Source organism: Podarcis tiliguerta (assembly GCF_965153285.1).
Source record: "Podarcis tiliguerta genome assembly, chromosome: 16".
Taxonomy (NCBI): Eukaryota; Metazoa; Chordata; class Lepidosauria; order Squamata; family Lacertidae; genus Podarcis; species Podarcis tiliguerta.
In genome coordinates, this window is record NC_139549.1 from 41,173,038 (window position 1) to 41,196,228 (window position 23,191).

The following is a 23,191-nucleotide window of genomic DNA, read 5'->3' on the forward strand; positions in this document are numbered from 1 at the left end:
TGGACCTCTTCTTCTGTGCCCAATCTGCACAACTTCCCAGAGGGAGTTGCTGCTATGTCTCCCTCACTCTTGCATGTTGGAGGGGGCAGGTGAAGAGGTAGCAACAGCAAGGAAATGGATCTGCAGGACCAGGAGGCCTCAGAGGTTAGGGGGGGGCCCTCTGTAGTGCTGTGGGCTTCAGCAAGCACCCCTGGCACTGACTACAGGTTTCCTTTAAAGACTTGTTCTTCAGTAAGTTATTGATTTCATCATGTACGATGGAATTAAAATGTCAGCTTTACACACAGTAAAACAAACCACTTTAGTGCAATCTGGAGTTGCCATTAATTTTTTTAATTTTTTTCCAGAGTTCTCTATCTCTTACAGCATGGCTCAGTGGATAACCACTTGAGAATCCTTTATGAATGTACAGTATCCACAACTTCAGTAAGCTATTTGTGTGTGTATTATAGATGCAGTGACTGGACATTTTATGCTGCACAAATTCTCTTACTTCAGAACTAATTGATGGGGAGGGGGGCACTGGAGTCCCAAGTCTGAATTTGAACACAGTGGCCGGGATCCAAAGAGCTGCTGTTACAGAACCTACTACCCCTAGTCATAACACTTACCTGCTCTTGAAACCTTCAAAAAAGGTTTGCCATGCAGTATGGCAGGCTGTTGTTTGAGAAACATAAGCCCTAAATCCCCTTCAGTGCATGGAATTAAAACTATTCTTGGTCCATAACTTCTGGATTCTAGCTCTGAAATATATCTTCAGCTAGAGCATCAGAAGAGACTGCCAGATCAAGCCAATGGCCCATCAAGCCTAGAAACCTGTTCTCAAATTGGCCAAGCAGATTCCTGTGGGAAACTTCAAGCAGAACCTGAACACAAGAGCACTCGCCTCCAGTAACTTGCAAAGAAAGAATATAGACTGCTGCCTTTTACCTGGTCATACTCGGCTCTGACTGGCAGGAGCTTTTCGGGGACGGAGCCCAGGACCTTAGGTTTACAAAGCCAAGGATGGGGAATCCAGCCCTTCAGCTCACATCCCCCCTGACCATTGGCCAGGCTGACTGGGGCAAGTAGAAGTTGGAGTTCAACAGCAGCTGGAAGACCAAATTGTTCCTATCCTTTTACTAAGCTGTGGTCTGGTGTGAAAAACAAATGCTGCTGGCTCCATAACTTTGCAAATTTATCAATCCCTAAGTTGTTTTGTTTCAATTATTTTATTTATTTTTGAAAAAATTTAATGCTGTTAGCTTTGGGAGTGAACACTGACAGTGTATGAAAGACAATTTAAAACAATTTCACAAAATAACATACAAGTTTAGACATTATTTTGATGGTTTTAAACTAGCTGCAGCTGCAACTGAAGGTGGTAGAGTAGGTTGGATGAATGTAATTTCTAAAAGCACAATGGAGATAAATGGACATCCTTCAGAAGATCATTTCAGGGCCATGGCAGAAAAGGTCCTGCATCCTGTAGCTGGCAGCCTGGCCTCTCTAAATCTTGGAACTTGAAGCAAGTCCTCGTCTGCTGTGTAATTTGGGGGAGGCATACATGGGCAAAGGCCTCAGTTGGCACCTTGAATTGAACTCTGAAACCAGTTGGTAGGCAAGTTGCTGGATAGGTCAATGCCGGTTTGGGTCTGTGAATCAGGAGCTGGGGCTCTAGCCCACTTGGTATCCGAAACTGTCTTCAGTGGCATCAATGTGGCAGTTTACTTCAACTGCAATATCCTCTCCTTCAATAAGCAGGTTCTTGCAGGGCTAGTTTCAGCAATATTTTCACTCGGCAGCTGTCCTTTGGAAGAATGGAACTTTTTGCAAATAGTCAGGAATAGCATCTCCCTCCGCCCCCAGCACCAGTATATAAAAAAGCCAAATAAACTGGGGGAAAGATAGTGTATAGTTTATTAATAGTTTAGTGCTTTAAAAATAATAATTCTGTATTATTTTCACCCCCCTCCCTATTTTAGCCTATTGGAGTAAACAAGTTGACCTTTGCTCACAGAAGCCGGGCTCTCAAGTGTCTGCTCTGCCTGGCGGACCCTGGTGCTGTTGAGACCCTCTTCAAAAAGCCCCTAGAGGAAGTGAGGTAAGCAGAGTCTTGTTTTCCTCCAGACATACAAAATGCCAACCAGTGATGAAGTTTCATTCAGTTTCCCCAAACACCTTGTTGGCTCCCATGCACAGCATGTGCAGCGCTGACAGTGCTGCAGACATGAAAGCCTCCCCCCCCCCCCCTTCTCCCAAGGAACTCAAGGTGGAATGTGTTGTGAGATGGCAGGCAGATCAATCACCCAAGGCTGAGCAGGAATTTAAACCAGAGCCGCCACATCACACTGGCAGATTTAAGAAGCTAAGATCCAGCCAGTGCATGGATGAAAGCCGGGTCCTGAATTCCATGCAACAACTCAGTGAAATTTTAGCATTTGAAAAAGGGTCCTGCATGCACAGTTTTGGATCAGGGAAGGAAAACACACCGTTGCTCATCTAGCTCAGTTTGGCTGCACAGACTGTTTGCACACAGCTGTCTTTACTAGAAGTTTGTAGCATTTTGGTTTCCCTGTTGTGAACCTCTACAATAAAGCACATTTCTTTTTAATAGGAATTTCCTGAAATGCTTAATTTTCCTTGCTCAGTTTGAAATTCTGAATATCCCATACACCTACTCAACGTTTCATAGCACTCCCAAGGAAGGAATGATCAAAGGCTTGTGGAAGAACCATAGCCACGAACCCATGGTAATATGGCAGGGGGTTGGAGATTGGAGGGGACAAAACACATATCTTTTTCTCATGTTGTATCTTTTTCAATGCACAGCGGTATTCAGGACATTATCAGGTACACAGAGAAGAGTAAGAAGTGTTTAACTCCTACGTTACTGATGAACAGCAAAAGTTTCCTCTGCTTTGGAATGATTCACAGTAACATGGTGTTCAATAAAAAATAAAATAATTTACTCATTGGTTTCAGGCAGTGAAACTTGTGGCAGAGCTTAGCTTGGAATATAAAGTGCACGATCCTTTACTCTGGAATGGTTTGCTTCAGGAGCTAATTAGTTTCAACAAGGTAAGACTTCTTTGGAGAGGGAAAGGTCCCTCTATGTTTTGGTGTCCTGCGAGAAAAGCTTCCTAGTGCTAGTGCAGTCCTCCCTGTTGTTTTCTTCTATTAGATTCACTGCTCTCCTCCCCCCCTTGGGGAATGCTTTCTCCCTCTGAGAAACTGGAAACTTCTAACTCTTCCCTGACACTGTGTTGGTCTGATGCAGTTGGAATTTTTAATATATATATACAGTGGTGCCCCGCAAGACGAATGCCTCGCAAGACGGAAAACCCGCTAGACGAAAGAGTTTTCCGTTTTGGAGGTGCATCGCAAAACGAATTTGCTATGGGCTTGCTTCGCAAGACGAAAATGTCTTGCGATTCCTGGGGTGTTTTTTTTACTCCTCACCCCCTTTTTCTAAGGCACTAAGCTGCTAATAGCCTTTTAGCAGCTAATCCGCTAATCCCTTAAACCTTTAATAGCCGGTAATAGCCACTAAACCGCTAATAGCGCTAATCCGCTAATGGGCTTGCTTCGCAAGATGAAAAAAACGCTAGACGAAGAGACTCACGGAACGGATTCTTTTCGTCTTGCGAGGCACCACTGTGTGTGTGTGTGTGTGTGTATATATATATATATATATATAGGTACCCCTGCCCATACGGGCCAGTCTTGACAGACTCTAGGGTTGTGCGCCCATCTCACTCAAAGAGGACAAGGGCCAGCGCTGTCCGAAGACACTTCCGGGTCACGTGGCCAGCGTGACATCGCTGCTCTGGCGAGCCAGAGCTGCACACGGAGACGCCGTTTACCTTCCCGCTAGTAAGCGGTCCCTATTTATCTACTTGCACCCAGGGGTGCTTTCGAACTGCTAGGTTGGCAGGCACTGGGACCGAACAGCGGGAGCGCACCCCGCCGCGGGGATTCGAACCGCCGACCTTTCGATCAGCAAGCCCTAGGCACTGAGGCTTTAACCCACAGCGCCACCTGCGTCCCATATATATATATATATAGTTGTCCAGTAGCACCTTAGAGACCAACTAAGTTTGTTCTTGGTGTAAGCTTTTGTGCGCATGCACACAAAGTAGTATCTGAAGTAGTGTACATGCGCACAAAAGCTTACACCAAGAACAAACTTAGTTGGTCTCTAAGGTGCTACTGGACATTTTATTTTATTTTTAATTTTCAGAAGGGGCTGTCTTCATCATTTAATTAACCAACTCAGGATGTGGTGATGGTCACCAAATTGGGATGGCTTTGCAAGAGGATTAGACAGATTGACAGAGGATGAGGCTCCCATCAGCTGCTAATCATGATGGCTGTGTGCTGCCTCCAGAATCAGCAGCTGTGTGGCTCTCACTAACTCTTGCCAAAGCACCTGAGTTGGGAGAGGCCTGTTGTGCTTGTGTTCCACCTGTGGGCATCCCAGCACCATCTGGTCGGAATTGAGGTTGATGTTTTATGTTATAAGACACCTTGTATGTATTAGGAAAGGTGGGGTAATTTAAAAAACAATAATGATAAAAACAAATCTATTCACTATTCATCCTTTTTTTCTTTTTAGGTTATTCTCATTTGCCTCATTTCATTTCTCATTTGGTTATTTGTCTCATTCTCAGACCAATTAATGGGGGAAGATTGCATTGGGGGACATCTTGAATTCCATGTCCATGTTTGTTTATTAACTTTTGGGTTTTCATAGACAAGCTAGAAAACTCAAAGGTGCATGTTATCCTCTATTGTCTGATAAAGATGGGAGAGAATGAAACAACACCATGCCCTCCATTAAAGTTGCATCTTAACAGTATCCTCTTGCTGTCTTATACAATCCTTGAAAATGCCTTGTGTATTTCAGGTTCATTATCTGAAGAAGGTTTTGACAGAGGTTACTGGGATCTATTCCTTATGGCAGGTGCGTGAATTCCCACTCCCTCTCAAGCTGGAATATTTGCCCAACTTTAAAAAGAAATGAGTGTAGTAATTTGTTTATTTGCAGACAATTTAATACGTAATTTAATATTAAAAGGTCATTGATGTTACCGATTGCCTCCAAAGCACTGAGTGCCTTTCTACCAGCTGTGGCCCTGCCTGGACAGGAGGAGCCTGGTTGGCCTTAGTAATCTTAGTAAACCTAGACTATATGTGGGGTTGCCTTTTTAAAACTCTTCAGAAATCGCAGTTAGTCCAAAATGCAGCTCCAAAGTTGTTCCAGTTAGGAGTTAAGATCACATTGCACTTAATGGTTTACCCACTAAAATGGCTCCAAGTTCTATTTCAGGTTCAATTCAATGTCCTCATTTTTAAGGTGTAAAATATTTCATTACTGGGACTGTAGGACCTGAAGGGCCACTTTTCTCCACATGTGTCCCCCTAGACTCTTCAGACCTTCAGCAGAGGCCCTGCCTGAATGCCCTTGCCCTCGGAGGTGCAGCAAAGAGCCCGACTTGGCAGTGGCAGCATAACTGGGTTGCACTTTGCAGGGAGACTTACTGGGCAGTTAACTCGAAATAATTTGTGCACAAGGCAAAAATACTTTAATTTCCCCCCAAGCTTTTTAATCCACTCTTCATTGCTTTCCTGCAGCTTGATGTTTATTTTTTTATTTCACTGACTGCAGATGGGGTCCCCTGCCCACTGCTGCTAATCAGGGCACATTCATGGTGCCCTGTGAGCCTAGTACCGCTTTGTGAGACTTACAAAAATGGCACTGGGCTTGCAGGGCACTGTGAGCTGTTGTGTCCCTCTCAGCTGCCTTCCAGCTTGAGGGTGATGAGAAGGATGCAGCAGCTTACAACGTGGCAAGGCGCCGTGATGCGCCCCTCCGCCAAACCATGCCCAGGCCAACGGCCCCTCAGCCCCACCCACCCCATGCTACACCGCTGAGTGGTGGCAGGTGACTCCCTACTTAAGGGGACAGAGCCGCAGTGGGTGGAGGTAACAGGATGTCCCAGGAGGTGTGCTGTCTTCCAGGTGCAAAGATTTACTATGTAACAGAGGTTGCCATGTCTTATAAAACCCATTGACCACAACCCCTTCCTTCTGATTCATGTGGGTACAAACAATACTGACACACACAGCCTTTAATGTATAGAAAAGGACTCTGAGAATCTGAGCAGGACGTTGAAGGGCCTTGGGGCATAGGTGGTTTTTTCATCACTCTTTCCTGTTGAAGGTCATGGCCCAGCAACAGAGAGGAAAACACTGGAAGTAAACCACTGGCTGCACAGTGGTTTTTGTTAGGGAAGATTTGACTTCTTTGACTGTGGTCTCCAGTTCCTTCAGGAAGGACTTCTGGCAAGAGTTGGGTTGCACATCACAGCAGTTGGCAAGAATGTTTGCTAAGAGTCTCACAAATCTGATCAGGAGAGCGTTAACCTATATTCTTGACAGGGTCCAATAACCAATAAGTAGGGCATTCTCTCAGGCATTTGAAGATTTGTTTTAACTTTCCGCAGGTTCCAAACTTCATCTTAGCTTGGCAGAGTGTCATCCTGGCGCCGTGCCTTTCAGGTTAGCTCTGTTTCTTTGCTCTTGAATCATGCCACCAAATCATCACTCGATGCTTTTGTGCATTTTAGGTAGAGCAAGTAAAGTGAAGGAAAAGCCATCAAAATTTGGAGGGTGGATGTGGAATTCAGCATCTTGGTAACCTCAGGTTTCATTTCAACAAAAGGATTCTAGCCTGTTTGGTAGCAAAGGAAGAGCCTTCAAAGCGTGTGCAAAATAACTGATGAAATCTCAGGCACCAGAAAGTGGGTCAGTGGGATTCCCAGCAACCATGGGGAGGGGCTCACCGAAACAGAGAACTGTAGAGTTGGAAGGGGCCCCTGCAGTGCAGGATTCACAACTGAAGCATCCATATAGAATCAATAGTTCAGTGCATTTCCCCTTGACCAACAAAAGCAGAATATGGCTGTAGTCTTATATACATTCCTAGGCAAGTCCTACTAAACTTAAGTTTTACTCCTGAATAAACATGCATTGCAAATCATGTGCATTCTTAACTTATAGAGAAGTTTTTTAAATGTACAATTTGGATTGGAATGAGTGGGCAGCAGAATAGGACAAAGTGTTTATTCCTGCAGTGCATAATGAATGTATGGTATTAAAAAGCCACAGGATGTGCTCATGGTCACTGGCTTATAGGGGAACCAGACAAAATCATGGAGGAGAGGCCTGCCCAAAGGAGAAGTGATGGATCCTTGTTCAAAGGCAGTATGTCTCTGAATTCTAGTTGCTGGGGAGCAACAGTTGGGGAGGGCTGATGCTGGCTTTCCTGGAGGCATCTGATTGGCTCCTGGAGGAAGGAATATTGGCTCTTGGTCTGACCAGCAGAATGTTTCTTAGTTTCTTATAGCACATAATTTTTAATTCACATTTGCATATTCCCCACCCCCAATTTAGCCTTATTCACTTATTTGGTCTTCTGTTCTTGCTTAAATACTATGTGGTATCTGGCCATCCTACTACAATAGTCACACATTACAAAGATCACTAGTTTGCTATACTGTGTATAGAGAGATTTATTTATTTGGAGCATTTGTATCTCGCTCCTCAGCCAACAAGACGACTTATATACCATCAAAGCAAGATGGTCCCTACCCACAGGCCAAGGGGCAGGGAGGGAAGAGGAATATCAAATCTCAGCCACAAATCTTTAAACAGTTGTTCCTATATAGACCAGCTGGCACAGTTCAGGGGCAGGAGGGTGCCTGAAGGAGCTGGGCCTCCAGCAAAGCTCTCCCACTGATGGCTGCCCCAGATGACACTTGTGGGGAGAGGAGGCCTGAGGGAGCTGTCCTGTCACAGCGGAGCCAGTGGAGGGGGCTCTGCTTCACAGCTCTCACAGAGGTAGTTTGGATACTATGAGCTCATCTGCAGAGCTGAAAGCAATCACTCTGTAAATAAAAAATTCAGTGTGTAGAAATCCTTTCATTATGTGTCTGTTTTGTTTTTAAAGCTCCACAGCCACCAAGTGCTAATCAGCTTGAAGCATGCTATGAGTCTTTCAGAACATTATTGAGGTAAATAAACATCTCATGTGGGAGAAAGAGACACAATGTTTCCTTAAGAATTAAAAATTCCAGCACTCTCCATATGGAGCAGAATGAGGTGGCCAAATGGACCATACTACCTCAAGCTACAGGTGGGGAATAACACTTCTCCTATGTGTAAAAGCAAAAACCTAGCACATCATGGAGAAAGTACTTGCCAATTAAAAAAGCTAGCCTTTTCCCTGCTTTGCTGGCTTTATAGTTGCAGGGAATTTTAGTGTGTGAAAGCAAGTTTCCATTGCTGCTCTTGCAGTTTATTTGACAGCTTCAGATGGCTTTGTGTGTGTAAGCAGTGCTTTTTTCAAGGGGTCCTCAAGGGTGTTGGCACCTCTTTTGTTGTTGTTAAAAAGTGTGGCATTTACTGTAACAACCTCATGGTGAGAACCAGCATCTATTTTTCTAGGGGGAAAAGCACTGGTGATAAGAGCATGAAAGGAACAACTAAATCATGAAGAAGTTGAATGATTAAAATATGGAATTAGTGTGTACACTTATGCATCAAGCTGTTAGGCCACTGAAGGAAGGTTGTTACTCTGTTAATTTATAAAATAACTGTAGCTGATTACTGTTTCCTCCACTTAATGGCTACTTCCCAAAGGTGTCCTCTCGTGGCCGATCTAGATCTGACTGGGATTGCAAAGCAGTATGCCCAATTAGACCTGCCAGCTTTGGCCTTGGGGTGTCTGTTGCTGATTCCACAACCTGAGAAAAGAGCTCAGCAGATTCAGGTGAGTGAAAACAGACACAAATAGTTGGTGTACTTCACAATCAGTTGGTGAAGCCCCTGAGTTAAAATTCTACAGTATCAATCTAGACTAAAGATGGATTGGGGGACCTGTGGCCCTCCATAAGTTTAGACTACAACTCCTGTCATCCTTGGCAACTGGCCAGTCTATCTGGGGCTGATGGGATCATGCGAGTGAGAGTGCAACACATGGAGGGCCCAGCACACGTACACCCAGGAATTCCTACCACAGGCCTTATGTGTTCCGCTTCAAGCGTTTATACAATCCTTCATGCTTTTTAAAAAAAATCACCAGTAGCTCTGGGTTGGGAGTAGGTCGCATGCACCCTGAGTAGATTTTGTATTTACAGTGGTACCTGCGGTTGCACACAGGATCCGTTCCGGAGCTCCAGTCGATCCCAAGGTGTGCGTATCCGGAGGTGCCACTTCTGCGCATGCGCGCAGCACGGTTTAGCACTTCTGACATGTGCGCACAGCAAAACCCGGAAAAATACTTCCGGGTTTGCTACATATGTATCCCAAAGGATACATAACCGGAGGTGAACCTAAGTAGAGGAGGTACCACTGCATTTGTGTTCTGTACACAAATGAAACACGTACTCTTCTATTTTATTTGACTTTGGCCTACTTCTGTTAAAAAAAAAAGTTGCACTCCTTTCTTCCTCTAGTTTTATTTTGTGCCTATCAATTTAGGATAGCACTCTTGTGACGAAGATGATGTCACGAATCATAGAATCTTGGAAGGGACTCCAAGGATCATCTAGTCCAGCCCCTGCAATGCAGGAATCTCAGCTAAAGCATCCCTGGCAGATGGCTACCCAACCTCCAGGGAAGGAGAGGCCACAACCTCCTGAGGGGGATACTGTTCCACTGTCAAAACAACTTTTACTGTCAGAAAGTTTTCCCAAATGTTTAGTCAGAATCTCTTTTAATGTAACTTGAAGCCACTGGTTCGAGTCCTGCCTCCCAAAGCTGGAGGGGGGAAAACACATGTTCCCTCTTCCATGTGACAGCCCTTCAGATATTTGAAGATGGCTATCATATCTCCTCTCAGTCTCCTCTTTTCCAGGCTAAACATACTCAGCTCCTTCAACCGTTCCTCATAAGGCTTGGTTTCCACACCCTTGATCATCTTGGTTGTCCTCTGTCCTCCTCTGTACATGTTCCAGCTTGTCAACATCCTGCTTAAATTGTGGTGCCCAGAACAGTATTGCAGGTGTGGTCTGACAAAAGCAGAATATAGTGGGACTATTACTTCCCTTGATCTGGACACTGTACTTCTGTTGATGCAGCCTAGAATGTTAGCTTTTTTCCCTGCTGCATCACACTGTTGACTCATCTTAAGCTTGTGGTCCACAGACCCCCTAGATCCTCTTCACATGTACTGCTAGTAAACCGGGTGTCTCCCATCTTATATTTATGCATCTGTTTTTTCCTGCCTAAGTCCAGACCCTTATATTTGTCCCTATTGAATTTCATTTTGTTAGCTTGCGCCCAGTTCTTCAATTGGTTACGGTCATTTTGAATTCTGATTCTGTCTTCTGCAGCATTAGCTTCTCCTCCCAGTTTAGTGTCATCTGCAAATTTGATAAGCATCTTACTTCCTTCATCCATATCATTTATAAAGACATTGAACAACAATGGGCCCAGGACAGAACGATGCAGCACCTCACTTGTAACATTTTTCCAGGATGACGAGGAACCATTAATGGGTTCTCTTTGGTTAGTCAACCAGCTACAAATCCACCTAACAGTTACCTCATTCAACCCCCATTTTACCAGCTTCCTCACAAGAATATCATGGGGGACTTTGTCAAAAGCCTTGCTGAAATCAAGATGCACTATGTCTACAGCATTTCCCTGATCCACCAAGTTTGTGATAGCATTTTTTAAAAATGCCTCTTCTGCATGAAAGCTTCTACTGCAAAGAATGTCGACTTTAAGACCCTGCAAAACCTTTTGCTGCAATATTCAGTACAGCTCCTATATAAGATTTCATAGTTTGTGAAGCTGTTATCCTTTGCAACCTATTTGAACAAAAGTGCTGTAAGAATCAAGAATATTTCTGTAATGTTTGTTTGTTCTCAGATGCTTTAAAAGATTTGATCCTGTTTTTCCCCACCAGGGCTTCCTATCCTTGTGTCAGCTTGGGACTGTGTTACTGCAAGTAGAGGAGCACATGAACCAGGGTGTAGTAGCTGGCTTTGCCATACAGGTACCCCAATTTCAGCCCTTTGGGACAAAATAGACAAGACACAGTTGATTCTTTCTCGTAAGCCGTGGACCTAACCAGAATAACTCTTCTACTGCTTTGCAGATTAGATGTCTGATTTTAGACTACATCATAAATGAGAAGTGTGAAGAGTTTCTAACCTCAGAATACATTCCATTCTTGAAGTTGCAGGAGATTCACCCTGGGAAACTTAAAAGCTTGGTAGAAAAACTTGTAGAAAAGAATAGGTAAGTGAGTGCAGAATTCTCAGGTTTCATTTTTCTTTGTGCTAGGAGGGCCTAATCCTACTCTTCTCCACAACTGTGCCAAAGGATGTTCCCAAGCCTTTGCTTATACGTGGAAGGGAGAGGTCTTGTTCATTTACAGTACCTGTGAGCCACGTGTGCATCCAGTGTAAACAAGACACTGTAGCTCCTTTGTCACTTCCTGGGCAAAGCAAGGGAGCAGCAGGCACACAGTGGAGGAGGAGGAAGCTGGTGGGCAGCTTGAGCACTCTTTCTCCCGAGGCAGATGATGAGTGTGGAGAAGGCCAGGAGCGAAAATAAGCATCAGGGAGCAGAGAGTGTACGCAATGCAGGAGGAGAAGGAGCCAGCAATGGCAGAGACAGCAGTGGGTGGATCCACCGCCCCTCCAGAGGTCCAGATCCGCTGCCCCGCCCTCCTGGCATGCTATGCTTCATGCAGTGGTTTGCCATGTGCGACATATGCAACAAACGCTGCATTGGATTGTTGTCTAAATGAATACATACCTCTTCCCGCACTCCCACTGCAAAAAAAAACCCCTACAGGTATTGTGATTTTAGAAAACACTTGCCTTTCTTCTTTCAGTATGCACTTTTTCTTTTTTGCATAGTTCAAAAATATTGATTTGTTTTCTGCTAATGACTGCGTGTATATGTTTTATGCAGGATGGATGATGCAGCAGCCCTAATAAAAGGGTATCTTAAAACACCTAGAACTCCTCTTCCAGAGGACAGGACATCTTCAGATGTTGTGAAGGTAATAAAACTTTTGTTAAAAAAAAGTCAACCCACCATTAGTGCTCCTGAAACGCTTTCTATTGAGTTTTAAATTTGTATCCTGACCTGTGTTTCAAAGGAGCCAAGAGCATCAACCAAAATGATTGAACATAGTCTGAGAGCATCTTAGCTGAAACATGTTAGGCCATATTTTGTGTGCATCTGCAGGAAACAAAACTGCCAGTCAAAATTAAGATTCAGTAACTAATGAATTCTCAACATTTTTATTATTATATCTATTTATAGCCTGCATTTTCTCCAGACCTGGCACAGAAGGTGGTTTACACAAATTAAAGGAACACAGATAAAAATGCAAAAAGCTAAAAAATAGTTAAAAAGCAATTAAACAAATGTCTTTTATAATATTTTATATGCTTTATCTTTTTGTATTGTATCTGTGTTGTTTTATGTAAGCCGCCTAACAGATGCAAATGTCTAATAGACATAGAATAACATACATACTTAAGGGACGCGGGTGGCGCTCTGGGTAAAACCTCAGTGCCTAGGGCTTGCTGATCGAAAGGTCGGCGGTTTGAATCCCCGCGGCGGGGTGCGCTCCCGTTGTTCGGTCCCAGCGCCTGCCAACCTAGCAGTTCGAAAGCACTGCCGGGTGCAAGTAGATAAATAGGGACCGCTTACTGGCGGGAAGGTAAACGGCGTTTCCGTGTGCGGCTCTGGCTCGCCAGAGCAGCGATGTCACGCTAGCCACGTGACCCGGAAGTGTCTCCGGACAGCGCTGGCCCCCGGCCTCTTAAGTGAGATGGGCGCACAACCCTAGAGTCTGTCAAGACTGGCCCGTACGGGCAGCGGTACCTTTACCTTTACCTTTACCTACATACTTAGTACACATTCTTTTTCTTATAGAAAACTGAGTGGCTGGTAATTTCTTTTTCTTCCTTCAGATGTACTTCAACGAGCTGGCATAGAAGTCTTGTCATTCATATATATGCAGAAAGCCGTTTATGAGGTCTCATTATCCTGTATAGCTATGCTTTTTGTATTTTACTTGGCTCTGTATTTAATTTGCACCAAAAATTCACTAAAAATAACTGTTACAAATCTTGTTTGAGATTTCTCTGCTTATGAAGAGAGAAACTTTGCCTAAAATCAAGGCAGCGCTAAGTTTCAGGGAATTACTGCATCCTTGTTGCACTTTGAAATTATTTGCAAATCCTCCGATACTTTGATATCAAGACTGTTTTTAAACTGCTTTTATTCCAGTGCAGATAAATCTGACATTAAACCCCAACATGGCAACCACAGTGTTTTGTCACGAGCCTGATACAAGCTAAGGGGTATTTCACCCACCCAAGTAATTCCGCTGTCATTTCAAGATGGCAGTCAACTTTCCCCCAAGCCCCCCCCCCCCCCCCCCCGGCCACTGCTCAACATGCCACCAGGCATCTCTGCAGCAGCAGTTCCAAGCTTCAGGCTGTTGTTTGGTGCAGCAGCAGTGCACAAGGCCTTGCGCTGGATGGAATTACAATATGGACTTGTACTTTTTCAGGTTTTGTGAGGCTTCTCCCTTAGCTATTGAAAAAATATAGTTGCCTCTCTTTTCTCCTGGTTTTCAATCCATTGGCTTGAGGAACCACTGAAATACAGTGGTACCTCGGGTTACTTATGCTTCAGGTTACATCCGCTTCAGGTTACAGACTCCGCTAACCCAGAAATAGGGTTAAGAACTTTGCTTCAGGATAAGAACAGAAATCGTGCAGTGGCAGCACGGCAGCAGCAGGAGGTCCCATTAGCTAAAGTGCTATCTCAGGTTAAGAACAGTTTCCGATTAAGAACGGACCTCCAGAACAAATTAAGTACGTAACCAGAGGTACCACTGTACACTCAGTAGAATTTAATTTTCTGTCTAATATGTGAGACTTGGTTATTGCCTGCACATGTGGGTAGATTTGCAGTGGATTTAAGAGCACCTCCACCTTGCTTGGGACGCGGGTGGCGCTGTGGGTAAAACCTCAGCGCCTAGGACTTGCCGATCGTATGGTCGGCAGTTCGAATCCCCGCGGCGGGGTGCGCTCCCGTCGGTCGGTCCCAGCGCCTGCCAACCTAGCAGTTCGAAAGCACCCCCGGGTGCAAGTAGATAAATAGGGACCGCTCTGGCAGGAAGGTAAACGGCGTTTCCGTGTGCAGCTCTGGCTTGCCAGATGCAGCTTGTCATGCTGGCCACATGACCCAGAAGTGTCTGCGGACAGCGCTGGCTCCCGGCCTCTAGAGTGAGATGAGCGCACAACCCTAGAGTCTGTCAAGACTGGCCCGTACGGGCAGGGGTACCTTTACCTTTACCACCTTGCTTGGCTCAGGTGACGTTTATCCCAATATTGCTTTCTACCTGTCCTGTACATTCGTCCCCCAGTATCATGGTTTCTTCAACTAGGATAGAGAACCACATATGTTATTCTCTGCAAAGGAATCCCAGCCCAAAACAGCCCCAACCTCAAGGAAGAAGACAGAAACACAAAGCTTAAGTGTGACCAATTCTTATGTTCTTATATTGCTGGACAATGAGCCCATTTGGATGGGGTGAGAGAGGTCACTTCCAACATCTCTCTGTTCCACACTGAATAAATGTATGTTGCCATTTCTATGCTATTTAACATAATACTTTCTCTTTTGGAGGGAGACTCACGGCCAAGAATAGACTCCAAAATGGCCACATGGCTGAGGTCCGTCCCCCCCCCCCCCCCCGTGTGCAATTCAGCATCTGGAAGATTCAAGAAATTCGTAACACGACTAGCTCCCTTTCTGGTGCATTCATCCACTGAGTGTAATAGAAGAGAGGATGGAGACCTCTTTCAAGTTAATGTCATGAGTCCTGCTTCTAGCAGCAATCAGAAATGGAGCTGCAGTGACATCAGAGGAGAAGCTGGTTGAGGGCTCAGAGCTGCTGCTGGACGTAGGGTGACCCCCCCCCCCACCTGAGCTGTTGGACAGGAGCCTCCCAGCCTACCAGGGTCTATAAGGACCAGAGCCCCTCCCACCACCCATGACCAGTCTGGCAATGCCAGGGCTTTTTCAGAAGGGAGGCTGCCGTGTGCCTGCCTTCAGGCCACAGGTTGGCTGCCCTTCAAGGTTGAAGGCTCTCAAAGCAGGGGAGCCTGGTGCCAGAGGCATCCAAGGTGTCTGTCTGCCTTTCTGCTCCCCACCTTTGCTGCAGCAAGCTGCTCCCTCCGTGCTCCCCTCAGCCCAGCAACCTTTGACCAGACATGCCTCTTTTTCTGTGGGATCCCAGTCTCGGATCAGAACATGACAAAAACTGTATTTCAGATGTATTTCAAGTTAGACAATAAAACTGTATTGAAGGGAGGGGGGTTAAACAGACATTTGTACACTTTTGTTACAAAACTGTAGAGCTACAATTTGTTGTAAAATCACTTTTTGGTCAGCAAACATTGCAAAATCTTTGTGTGCAATTACTGTGTATTTACAGGCTTCCTGTTAGTGATTTTCAATTATTATTATTATTATTATTATTATTTAGACAATAACATCACACACTCAACATAGGACATGGCTTAAGATAAATATATTAGTAAATAAATATTCTGAGAACATCTTTCCATAAATGAAATGTGCTGCTATACATATACAGAATGTACACAAATTGTTTCCTAGCCTTAGAAACATTAAAAATAGTAATGGAGAAAGAGCCCTTTAACCATATTACAAATCTTTACAGTACATTTTATACAAAACTGTTTTAAGTGCTACAGAAGTTTCATTTTCTTAAAAAAGTTTTTTTTTAAAAAAAAAATAGTGCCTCATGAGCCCATCAAAATGGCAACAATTAATTGGAAGGCATTTTGGATTAAAAACATCTATTGTACTGACCATTACAAAACCTTTGTCATGAAGCTCTAGGACAAGGAAATGAAGACACACAGCAGCCAGAAACGGGAATCACCCTTGTTACTGGGGGTGAGGAGCAAGCGAGGAGAGAGACTTTCTAACCCAGCTCTTCAGGTCCAACTGCAAAGTGTCCAAGGAACGCAAACTCCACAGAGGAGCCTGTTCCTGCCTTCTGATCCTGAGACTGAGCTCAGGGCTGGGAAACCTGCTGTTGGGATTACACCCTCTCCTCGTCCCTGACCTCTGGCTGTCCTGGCTGGGGATGATGGAAGAAGCAGGAGACCCAACAACATCAGCAGGAGGCCACAAGCGCCCCATAACCAGGGTGCTTACCTGTTGCCACTTTCCGAGTGGTTCCCCGCATTGTCACACACAGGTGGGATCTTCACCTGTGCAGAAAGCATTTGGGAAGGGCTTAGGAGAGCTTGCAGCCCCTGCTCTCAAGCAGGGAAGCTCCGCGGCCACTGCACACCTCTGGCCTCTCCTGCCACTCCTTGGAGCAAGCCACAGCCCCGATATAAGAGCCTGGCCTTCATTCAACAGGGACGGAAAGTGGGTACAGAGGTGCATAGATGGCCACTCCAAAGAGTTCTGGTTCCTCCCGAAATGAAACTTGGCTGGTTCTGCGGCCTAGTCTCAGGGGTGAGTTCAGAGAGGGTGCGTCCTGTGAAGGGCACATCATATCTGCAGGCAGGCATCCTGAGGAGATGATGCCCCTGTCACGCAAGTCAGGCGATGAGGCCCTTAGGGGGAGGCTCCACAGACACTAGGCATTGCCATCAACCAGTACCCAAGTGAAGGCTATAAAGAGAAGGTCGTCCTGAAGATTGATCTAAAATGAGGATCAACATAGAATGTTCCAGAAAGGAAAAGGCCACTCCCGATAAACACCAAGGCAAGACATCAGACCAACTAATCATTGCTCAAGTGGGGCAGGCAAGCTCGCTGGACTTTGTAGCATGCCTTTTGTCCGATGAGGGTTAGCTTTCAGTTACCTAAAGTTGCCAATGTAGACTTCCCCCACAGAAAAGGAAATCTCAATTACTGGTAGAACATGAGAGACTTAATCTCATGGTCATGTGTTAGAGGCCCACATTAGGCAAAACATTCCTGCATTGCAGGAGGTTGGACTAGATGAAGAGCAAAAAGTCATCAACTCCCAGGCTCTGGAGGATCGGAAATTGGCCTGAATACCCCAGGGGGGTTTTCAAGTTTGTCTCTGAAATGCAAATAAGTGTACTGACCATCAAGGTGGTCCAAACAAGCCTGGGAGGGCTTAAACATGCTCAGGTTGGACACTGAGCAGAAAAGATCTGTACGTTGTCTGGTGCTTTGAGCCTTAATTCTGTGTATCCTTCATAGCTTGGGAGCTGAAGCACTGCTAGAAGACAGATGCCAGATTGTCAGACCTCATGGACAAGATTCTAAGAAAGTGCTAGTGACAGAAATCAGTGCAAGACAGAAAAGTGGGTAACAACCACTGAACCTGTTTAAGGGTAGTAGAAGGCACTCAAAACGGATCTACCCAATGACTGCTAAGGATCAGAGGCAGTGCCTGAGCATTGCTAGCAAACAAAGGGAAGTGTGAAAAATGGAGGCTAGAGTTTGGCATCAGATGCTGACACCCAGCACATCATTAGCATGCAGACTGTTAGAACTTCTAGTACTAAGCTGCCGGCTGGGTAGTGTGTTATGGTTCTGGACAGTTAAGAGTTAACACTCCAGGAGCGTTCTTATCAACTGGGTGCATTGCCCACATGACCCAGGCATTTTCCTTTGATCTGTGCTCTGTGGGGGCTGAGCTCTCTCTGGAGAGCAGTCTGTCTGAGAATGGGAGCAAGGGAGTTCCGCTTTTGTTAGAGGCAGAAGCTGCAAGCATGAAGCTAGATTCTGCAGGTTTTTCTTTTCTGTTTGTTATGCTTCTAAATAGTGTTAGAATAGAAGCACTGGTGTCGAGCTGAGTTATTGAAGACATCACGTCGACACCGACAAGCCATTTTACACTGCGAATGAACTCTGCTATTATCCGGCAACTGAGGAGAGTGGCAGCGCGCGAGTGGAAGCATGTGGGCACCACTGGAGTTTGTCGTAGTGGCAATAAATCAAATTTATTGCAGGGCCGTTGCAGCAGACTCAGTGGGTCAAAGGATTAACGATCCACAAACTTTAACATAGTGAAATGAATTCACCTCTTCTCCCATCTCATAGATATTAATCATTCAGAAATGACCCAGGTTCCAAGACTGCAGAATTCATTTAAGTTCTAGAGCAGGGACCAGATCTTCTGTTTGCAGAAGCCCACAAGATTATCTACACAGGTGTGCTGGGTTCCAAGGCCCAGGCTAGATCATTCCCACAAACCAGTAATGTTTGCTAGATATGCATCTAGGCTGCAAACTGCCCTTATGCAAGATGCATCTGTATGGTTCCTAGTATGCACTGAGATGCCATCTATAAAGGTACAAGATCCAGACAATGTCCTTTGTGTTAAAGCATCTATACTGCATGTGCTGGACACAAAATCTGTGTGTCCAGGCACCCAGGGGGTTAGTATACCAAGACCACAAGCAACCTGTAGTGGGAATAAATCTGTATCTCTGCCTGGTACGAAGACTTGGATGAAATGCCAGGACTCCATTATCATCCATTCAGAGAGACAAGAAGGTGCCTGCATTTAAACCACATGCCTCAAGCACAAAGAGGAAACCAGAGTGTCCTAGGTACCAAGATTGTCTGTACTGAGGATGCTCGTTACTGAGGATTGATCGGAGTGTGAGGCTGGCTGCACACGTGTTTCAGCACCAAGCTGAGGAGGGTGAACTGTGGAGTCATTGTGGCTATGGAAGTCTCAGTCATCACTGGAAATGATGACACACTGGCTCTAGGCTGCCCAAAGCACGAGTTGTGAATGGAAGTGTCTGAGCATCCAAAAAACCCAGATTGCTGGGCCGACTGCAGAGGCAAAAACAGAGGCTGGAACCGATCATTGTGCAGTTTTGGGGATATGACAGCTCTTGCTATCAGCCTTGTGCCATTTTGAGCTCAAACACTGTTGGCCCCAGTCGGTATCATCACAAAACTTGGGGATTGACAAACCTGGCAGCACTTGGATGGGATACAAACAGGAGTTGAGGCAACAGCCTTCAGCAAGATGGTCACCCAACATAGAGAACTGCGGCTGGGCATGGGCCACAACAGGGTTCAGCCTGAGCGCCATGTTCCCTTCTGAAAAACCTTCCTGAGATGGACCTCAGCGGCGCACATTTCTGTCAGGCACAGGGGGTGTTCCCACTTGAAAGTGGCACCCTGTAAGGTGCAGAAGCCGCAATTTGGACATTAAAAAAATGAAGGCAAAAGTACTCAAAAAGGAAAGTTTCCAAATTCAGTTCCTTCTCTCCTTTCTCGCTTTGGATGACACACATATATTCAATGACAGGAAATAAAGTGAAATGAAATATATTTTGAGGATAAATATTTGTAAAGAGAGAGAGAGAGGGAGAGAGAGAGTTTTGCTTGAAAAGAAACTGAGGAGAAAGTGGAGGCCCCTGACTTGAGGAAGTCAGCTGGCACAGGGGTCCCCTCAGTCTGGAACAGGGCTGCAAGCTCTTCTAAGCTCCAGAACCTTCTGGAATGCTGCTGTGTGGTTGCAGATCCCGCCCACGTCACAGCACAGAGATCCTAAGAGCATGAGGCGAGGAGGCCCTCGCCTCTTGGCTTTGATCTCATATGCAGAAATCAAAACAGAACCCATTTTCCTTCCCTGTGCTCCCCTTGCACAGCTCACCAGGGACCGCAGCTCACCAGGGAACTTCACTTGGTGAACGTGTACAATGCTGAGTTAATAATTACTGACGGGTAAAACACTGGGGTCTGTTCGTTTAACAGGTTAAGAGCTCTTTGAAATTTATACTGTTCAAGCTTTCTTTTTCTTTTCATGAGCTGGGCACAAATGGAGAGGTTAGGTACCTTTCTGAATCACACAGTGCCATTGGTTTTAGTAAATTAAACTGAGGCTGGGGCAGGGAGAGAGTTCTAGGCACATTCCATTAAGAAAACATTAAACACCCTCCTCCCACAATCCACATTTTGGACACAGTTTAGCAAAATGTCCATCACAGACATCACAGAGAAGATAGAAGCAGCCCGCATACAGCATGCATCCACAGACCCCAAACAGTGGCATTCCCTGAGGTCCTGCCCACGCAGACCAGGTGCCCTTTGGAATCATGCCTAGGGGAGACAGAAGCCATTGTTTCCACAGGAAACGATTAACAATTGGAAGCAAGTGACAACATGCATCAACAGAAAAAGAGGGAGGGATCTCTGCCTGCCGGGGCATGAGCGCAGGCAGGCACAAGGCACGGGCCTCAGAGCAGTGGCAGCAACCATCTCTGCAGCAGCGGACACAAGGCAGGGCTTAGGTCCAGCCTTAACCAACACACCCCTAGGAAGAGCAGCACCAGGCTCCCGCATCATCCCCAAAAGCCCTTTCCTGTTTCAGCAGAGCCCCTGAGATTGCTGCGGCAGGTGTGCTCCTTGGAAACATTCATTGGTCCCCTGACCCCTCATCTTCTGGGGGCAGGTGAAGCTATCCTGGAAGATGCTATGCTCCAGAACGCTCCTGACTGCTGCCCCCAACTCCTTGGCTGGTGCTGGACTGGCTGTGAGGAGGAAGGGGCACTCCGCAGCCAGCCTGCTTTCCCTGCCCCCTCGCAGCCATCCTCATTGCTGCCACTCCTTTGGGCTTCTTTTGCTTCAAGGTGCCGTTTGCTTTCTAAGGCAGGCCCAGATGATCTCTGCAGGCAGCGGGGCTTGATGGCCCTCTCTGGGCTCCTGCCCAGCTGCAGGAGGTGGCAGAAGTGGCACGGTGGCTTGTTACGAACACTTTGTGGCATAGAGGCTGCAATGCACACTGCGGAAGGTGCCTTCTCCAGTTGACCAATGGGTGAGCAAAAGCTAAAGACAATTTTGAACTCCAGCAGAGATCGCGAGGCACAAAGACAGGCTCCTGCTCTCATTAGTCACCAACCTGGCCTGGGCCTGGAGGATCACAGCCTGAAAAGACAAAGGAAGTGCCTCGAGTAGGCAGCCAGAGAGGAGGGCTTCCACAGCAACTACAAGCAGCTGAAATGTAGCAACCCACAGTTTAGCCAAATCTGCTTTCCTGGAAGCCCCACACCCTGTGCAGCAGTGTCCGTTCCTTCTTTCTGCTTGGGACCTTGCCATGGGTTCTGTGCTCCTGCATGCACAAAGGCAGGTGTCAAAGTGACACGCCACCCCACCCCACCGCCCCACAGCCAGCACACTCCCAGCAGGGCCAGGTAAGAGCCTGGCAGGCTGCTCTGCCCGACGTCCAGCAGGAACACATTTCAGAGTTCGCCATCCCTCATGAAGCATCTATGCAGATTAAAGAGCTGGTGTCCCACCTACAGCACCTTTCCTGCACACCTGCTGGAGCTGCTGACTTACCCACCATCTGGGTGCCTCCTGCTGCTGCCGCCGCCACCACCACAGCTGCCTCAGGACAGCTCAGGAGGGGGCTGGGAAAGAGCCCCAGGGCTTCCCCTTGCAGTAAGTCCCCCGGCTGATCCTGCAACAGCTCTCTGTGGGCCTCCCCTGGACCCAGGCAGAGTTGGTTTACGGCTGCTGCTCCACGTGGCTCCTCCCAAGAGCGGCTGCTGCCTCCGTGGCAATCCGTGTGAGGCAGGGGCAGCTCACAGTCCCGGTCCTCTGGAATTATGGAGATGCGCTGGCCCAGGTCACATCCCCCCACGTAGCAGCCTGGCAAGGCAGAGGAGTCCTCTGGGCACGGCGTGTACTGCACGTTGACAGCATAGTCCTCGGCGGCATAGCAGCCAGGCGGAGTCAGGCAGCTGTTGCCAGCCACCTGCTTCTCTTCATAGAAGCAACAGGGCACAGCCTCGCATGTCCCCCCCTCTGTCCTAATACTGTACAGATCTTGGCTTCTTCCTGCCTGCGGCTCTCGCCCAGAGCCACACCCTGCCCAAAGAGGCGGCCCAAGAAGCAGCATGCTGCACTCAGCTGCCCTGCCCAGGGACTCCCGGGGCGCAGGAGGGGCCTCAAAGCAGCAGGCGCAAGCCGGCTCCCGGAGTCCTCTGCAGGTCCGGCTGGCCCCCCCCGCCAGGCCCTCTAGCCCTCCCCCCTCGGGGATGGTGCCTGGAGGCTCCCGGTGCTCTAGCGAGGAGCTGCTGCTGTAGTTCATCTCCAGGCTGCAGTTGGAGAGCTGGTCCCCTGCGGACGTGGCCAGCACAGGCAGGCAGTCGCCATCCACCACGTTTGGAGCAGGGGGCCCTTCCAGCAGAACCACGGTCCCTCTGCTTGCCCCACCCACCTCGCCCCCCCGACAGGGACTTTTGCTGCGGTAGATGTACGGGTCATAGTCACTGCTCAGGGAGCTGCGGAAGGTGGAGCAGCTCCCATAGACCCCCTGGTTGCTGACCTCGGTGCAGTCCACCATGGAGTCGCTGGAGGAGCAATGGCAGGGGCCGGAGCTGCTGCCGCTGCTGCTGCTGCTGCTGTCGCTCCCAGGGCCGTCGGCCAGGTAGCCGCTGCAGACGGAGCGGTGGCCGTGGTAGCAGCTGAAACTGGAGGTGCTGCCGCTCTCCAGGCGGGAGGAAGGCGCAACGTGGACCACAGGGGCGAAGAGCCTGCCGCTGCCGCCCCCACCGCCCACAGGCTGGAAGGCACGCGAGGGGCCCTTGGCAGCACCGCCCAGGGGCAGCTGTCCGTTCTGCTCTGGGTAGCTAAGGCCTTGGAAATAGTAGTGCTGGAACATGGTCTCGTACTGGGAGAAGCAAGCTGGCTTGGAGAAGTGGTGGCTGCTGAACTTGGGCCTTCGGAAGGTGTGAATGGCTGGGTAGGCCCTGTGCTCCACCCCGCACTGGTGCGCGTTCAGAGCATGGTCCAAGTGGATGGGCTGGTAGCTCCGGAGGAAGGCCGGGGCCTCCCCGTGCCGGTCCACTGTCAGGACGGTAATAGGGTTCCCGTGGGGGTCCATGCTGGTTCGTGTGGGGTAAGTGGTGACCTGGCTGGCTCTGTGCACTCGGCCCGGGTAATGGACGGGCAGGATCATGCGCTGCTGGTGCTGACGGCTGCGCATCTGATTGGCAAGGTCGTCACACACCTGGCCGGTGGCACCCTTCTTTTGCTCTGCGCAGAAAGATGAAAGATGAGTCAGAGAAGGCTCTTGCAGCAAGGGCACGGGGCACCTGCCCATCAGACGCCC

General features: G+C 47.5%; 2 protein-coding genes and 1 long non-coding RNA gene across 6 annotated transcripts in view; 1 reads left to right on the forward strand and 2 right to left on the reverse strand.

The window, feature by feature from the left end:
• The window catches only part of KNTC1 (kinetochore associated 1), a 78,010-nt gene extending 64,664 nt beyond the window's left edge, over positions 1–13,346 (forward strand). Inside the window, exons 53-64 of one of the 2 annotated variants that reach the window (XM_083419017.1) lie at positions 348–426; positions 1,965–2,083; positions 2,597–2,732; positions 2,965–3,060; positions 4,889–4,945; positions 6,489–6,543; positions 7,994–8,057; positions 8,686–8,815; positions 10,958–11,047; positions 11,150–11,292; positions 11,974–12,064; positions 12,987–13,346. In XM_083419017.1, coding sequence (XP_083275143.1) covers positions 348–426; positions 1,965–2,083; positions 2,597–2,732; positions 2,965–3,060; positions 4,889–4,945; positions 6,489–6,543; positions 7,994–8,057; positions 8,686–8,815; positions 10,958–11,047; positions 11,150–11,292; positions 11,974–12,064; positions 12,987–13,010 — 1,084 coding nt within the window. In that variant the 3' untranslated portion in view covers positions 13,011–13,346. The other variant, XM_083419018.1, reaches the window with a different exon arrangement.
• Positions 13,347–15,368: 2,022 nt separating this feature from the next.
• LOC310667262 overlaps positions 15,369–23,191 on the reverse strand; it is a 73,706-nt gene continuing 65,883 nt past the window's right edge. The window contains exon 2 of the long non-coding RNA XR_014506244.1: positions 15,369–17,563. This is a non-coding gene — a long non-coding RNA (uncharacterized lncRNA). The remainder of the gene's footprint in view (positions 17,564–23,191) is intronic.
• Positions 15,369–23,191, reverse strand: part of ZNRF3 (zinc and ring finger 3) — a 69,106-nt gene continuing 61,283 nt past the window's right edge. For 2 of the 3 annotated variants that reach the window (XM_083419026.1, XM_083419024.1), the window contains exon 8: positions 15,369–23,115. In XM_083419026.1, coding sequence (XP_083275152.1) covers positions 21,332–23,115 — 1,784 coding nt within the window. In that variant the 3' untranslated portion in view covers positions 15,369–21,331. The remainder of the gene's footprint in view (positions 23,116–23,191) is intronic. The other variant, XM_083419025.1, reaches the window with a different exon arrangement.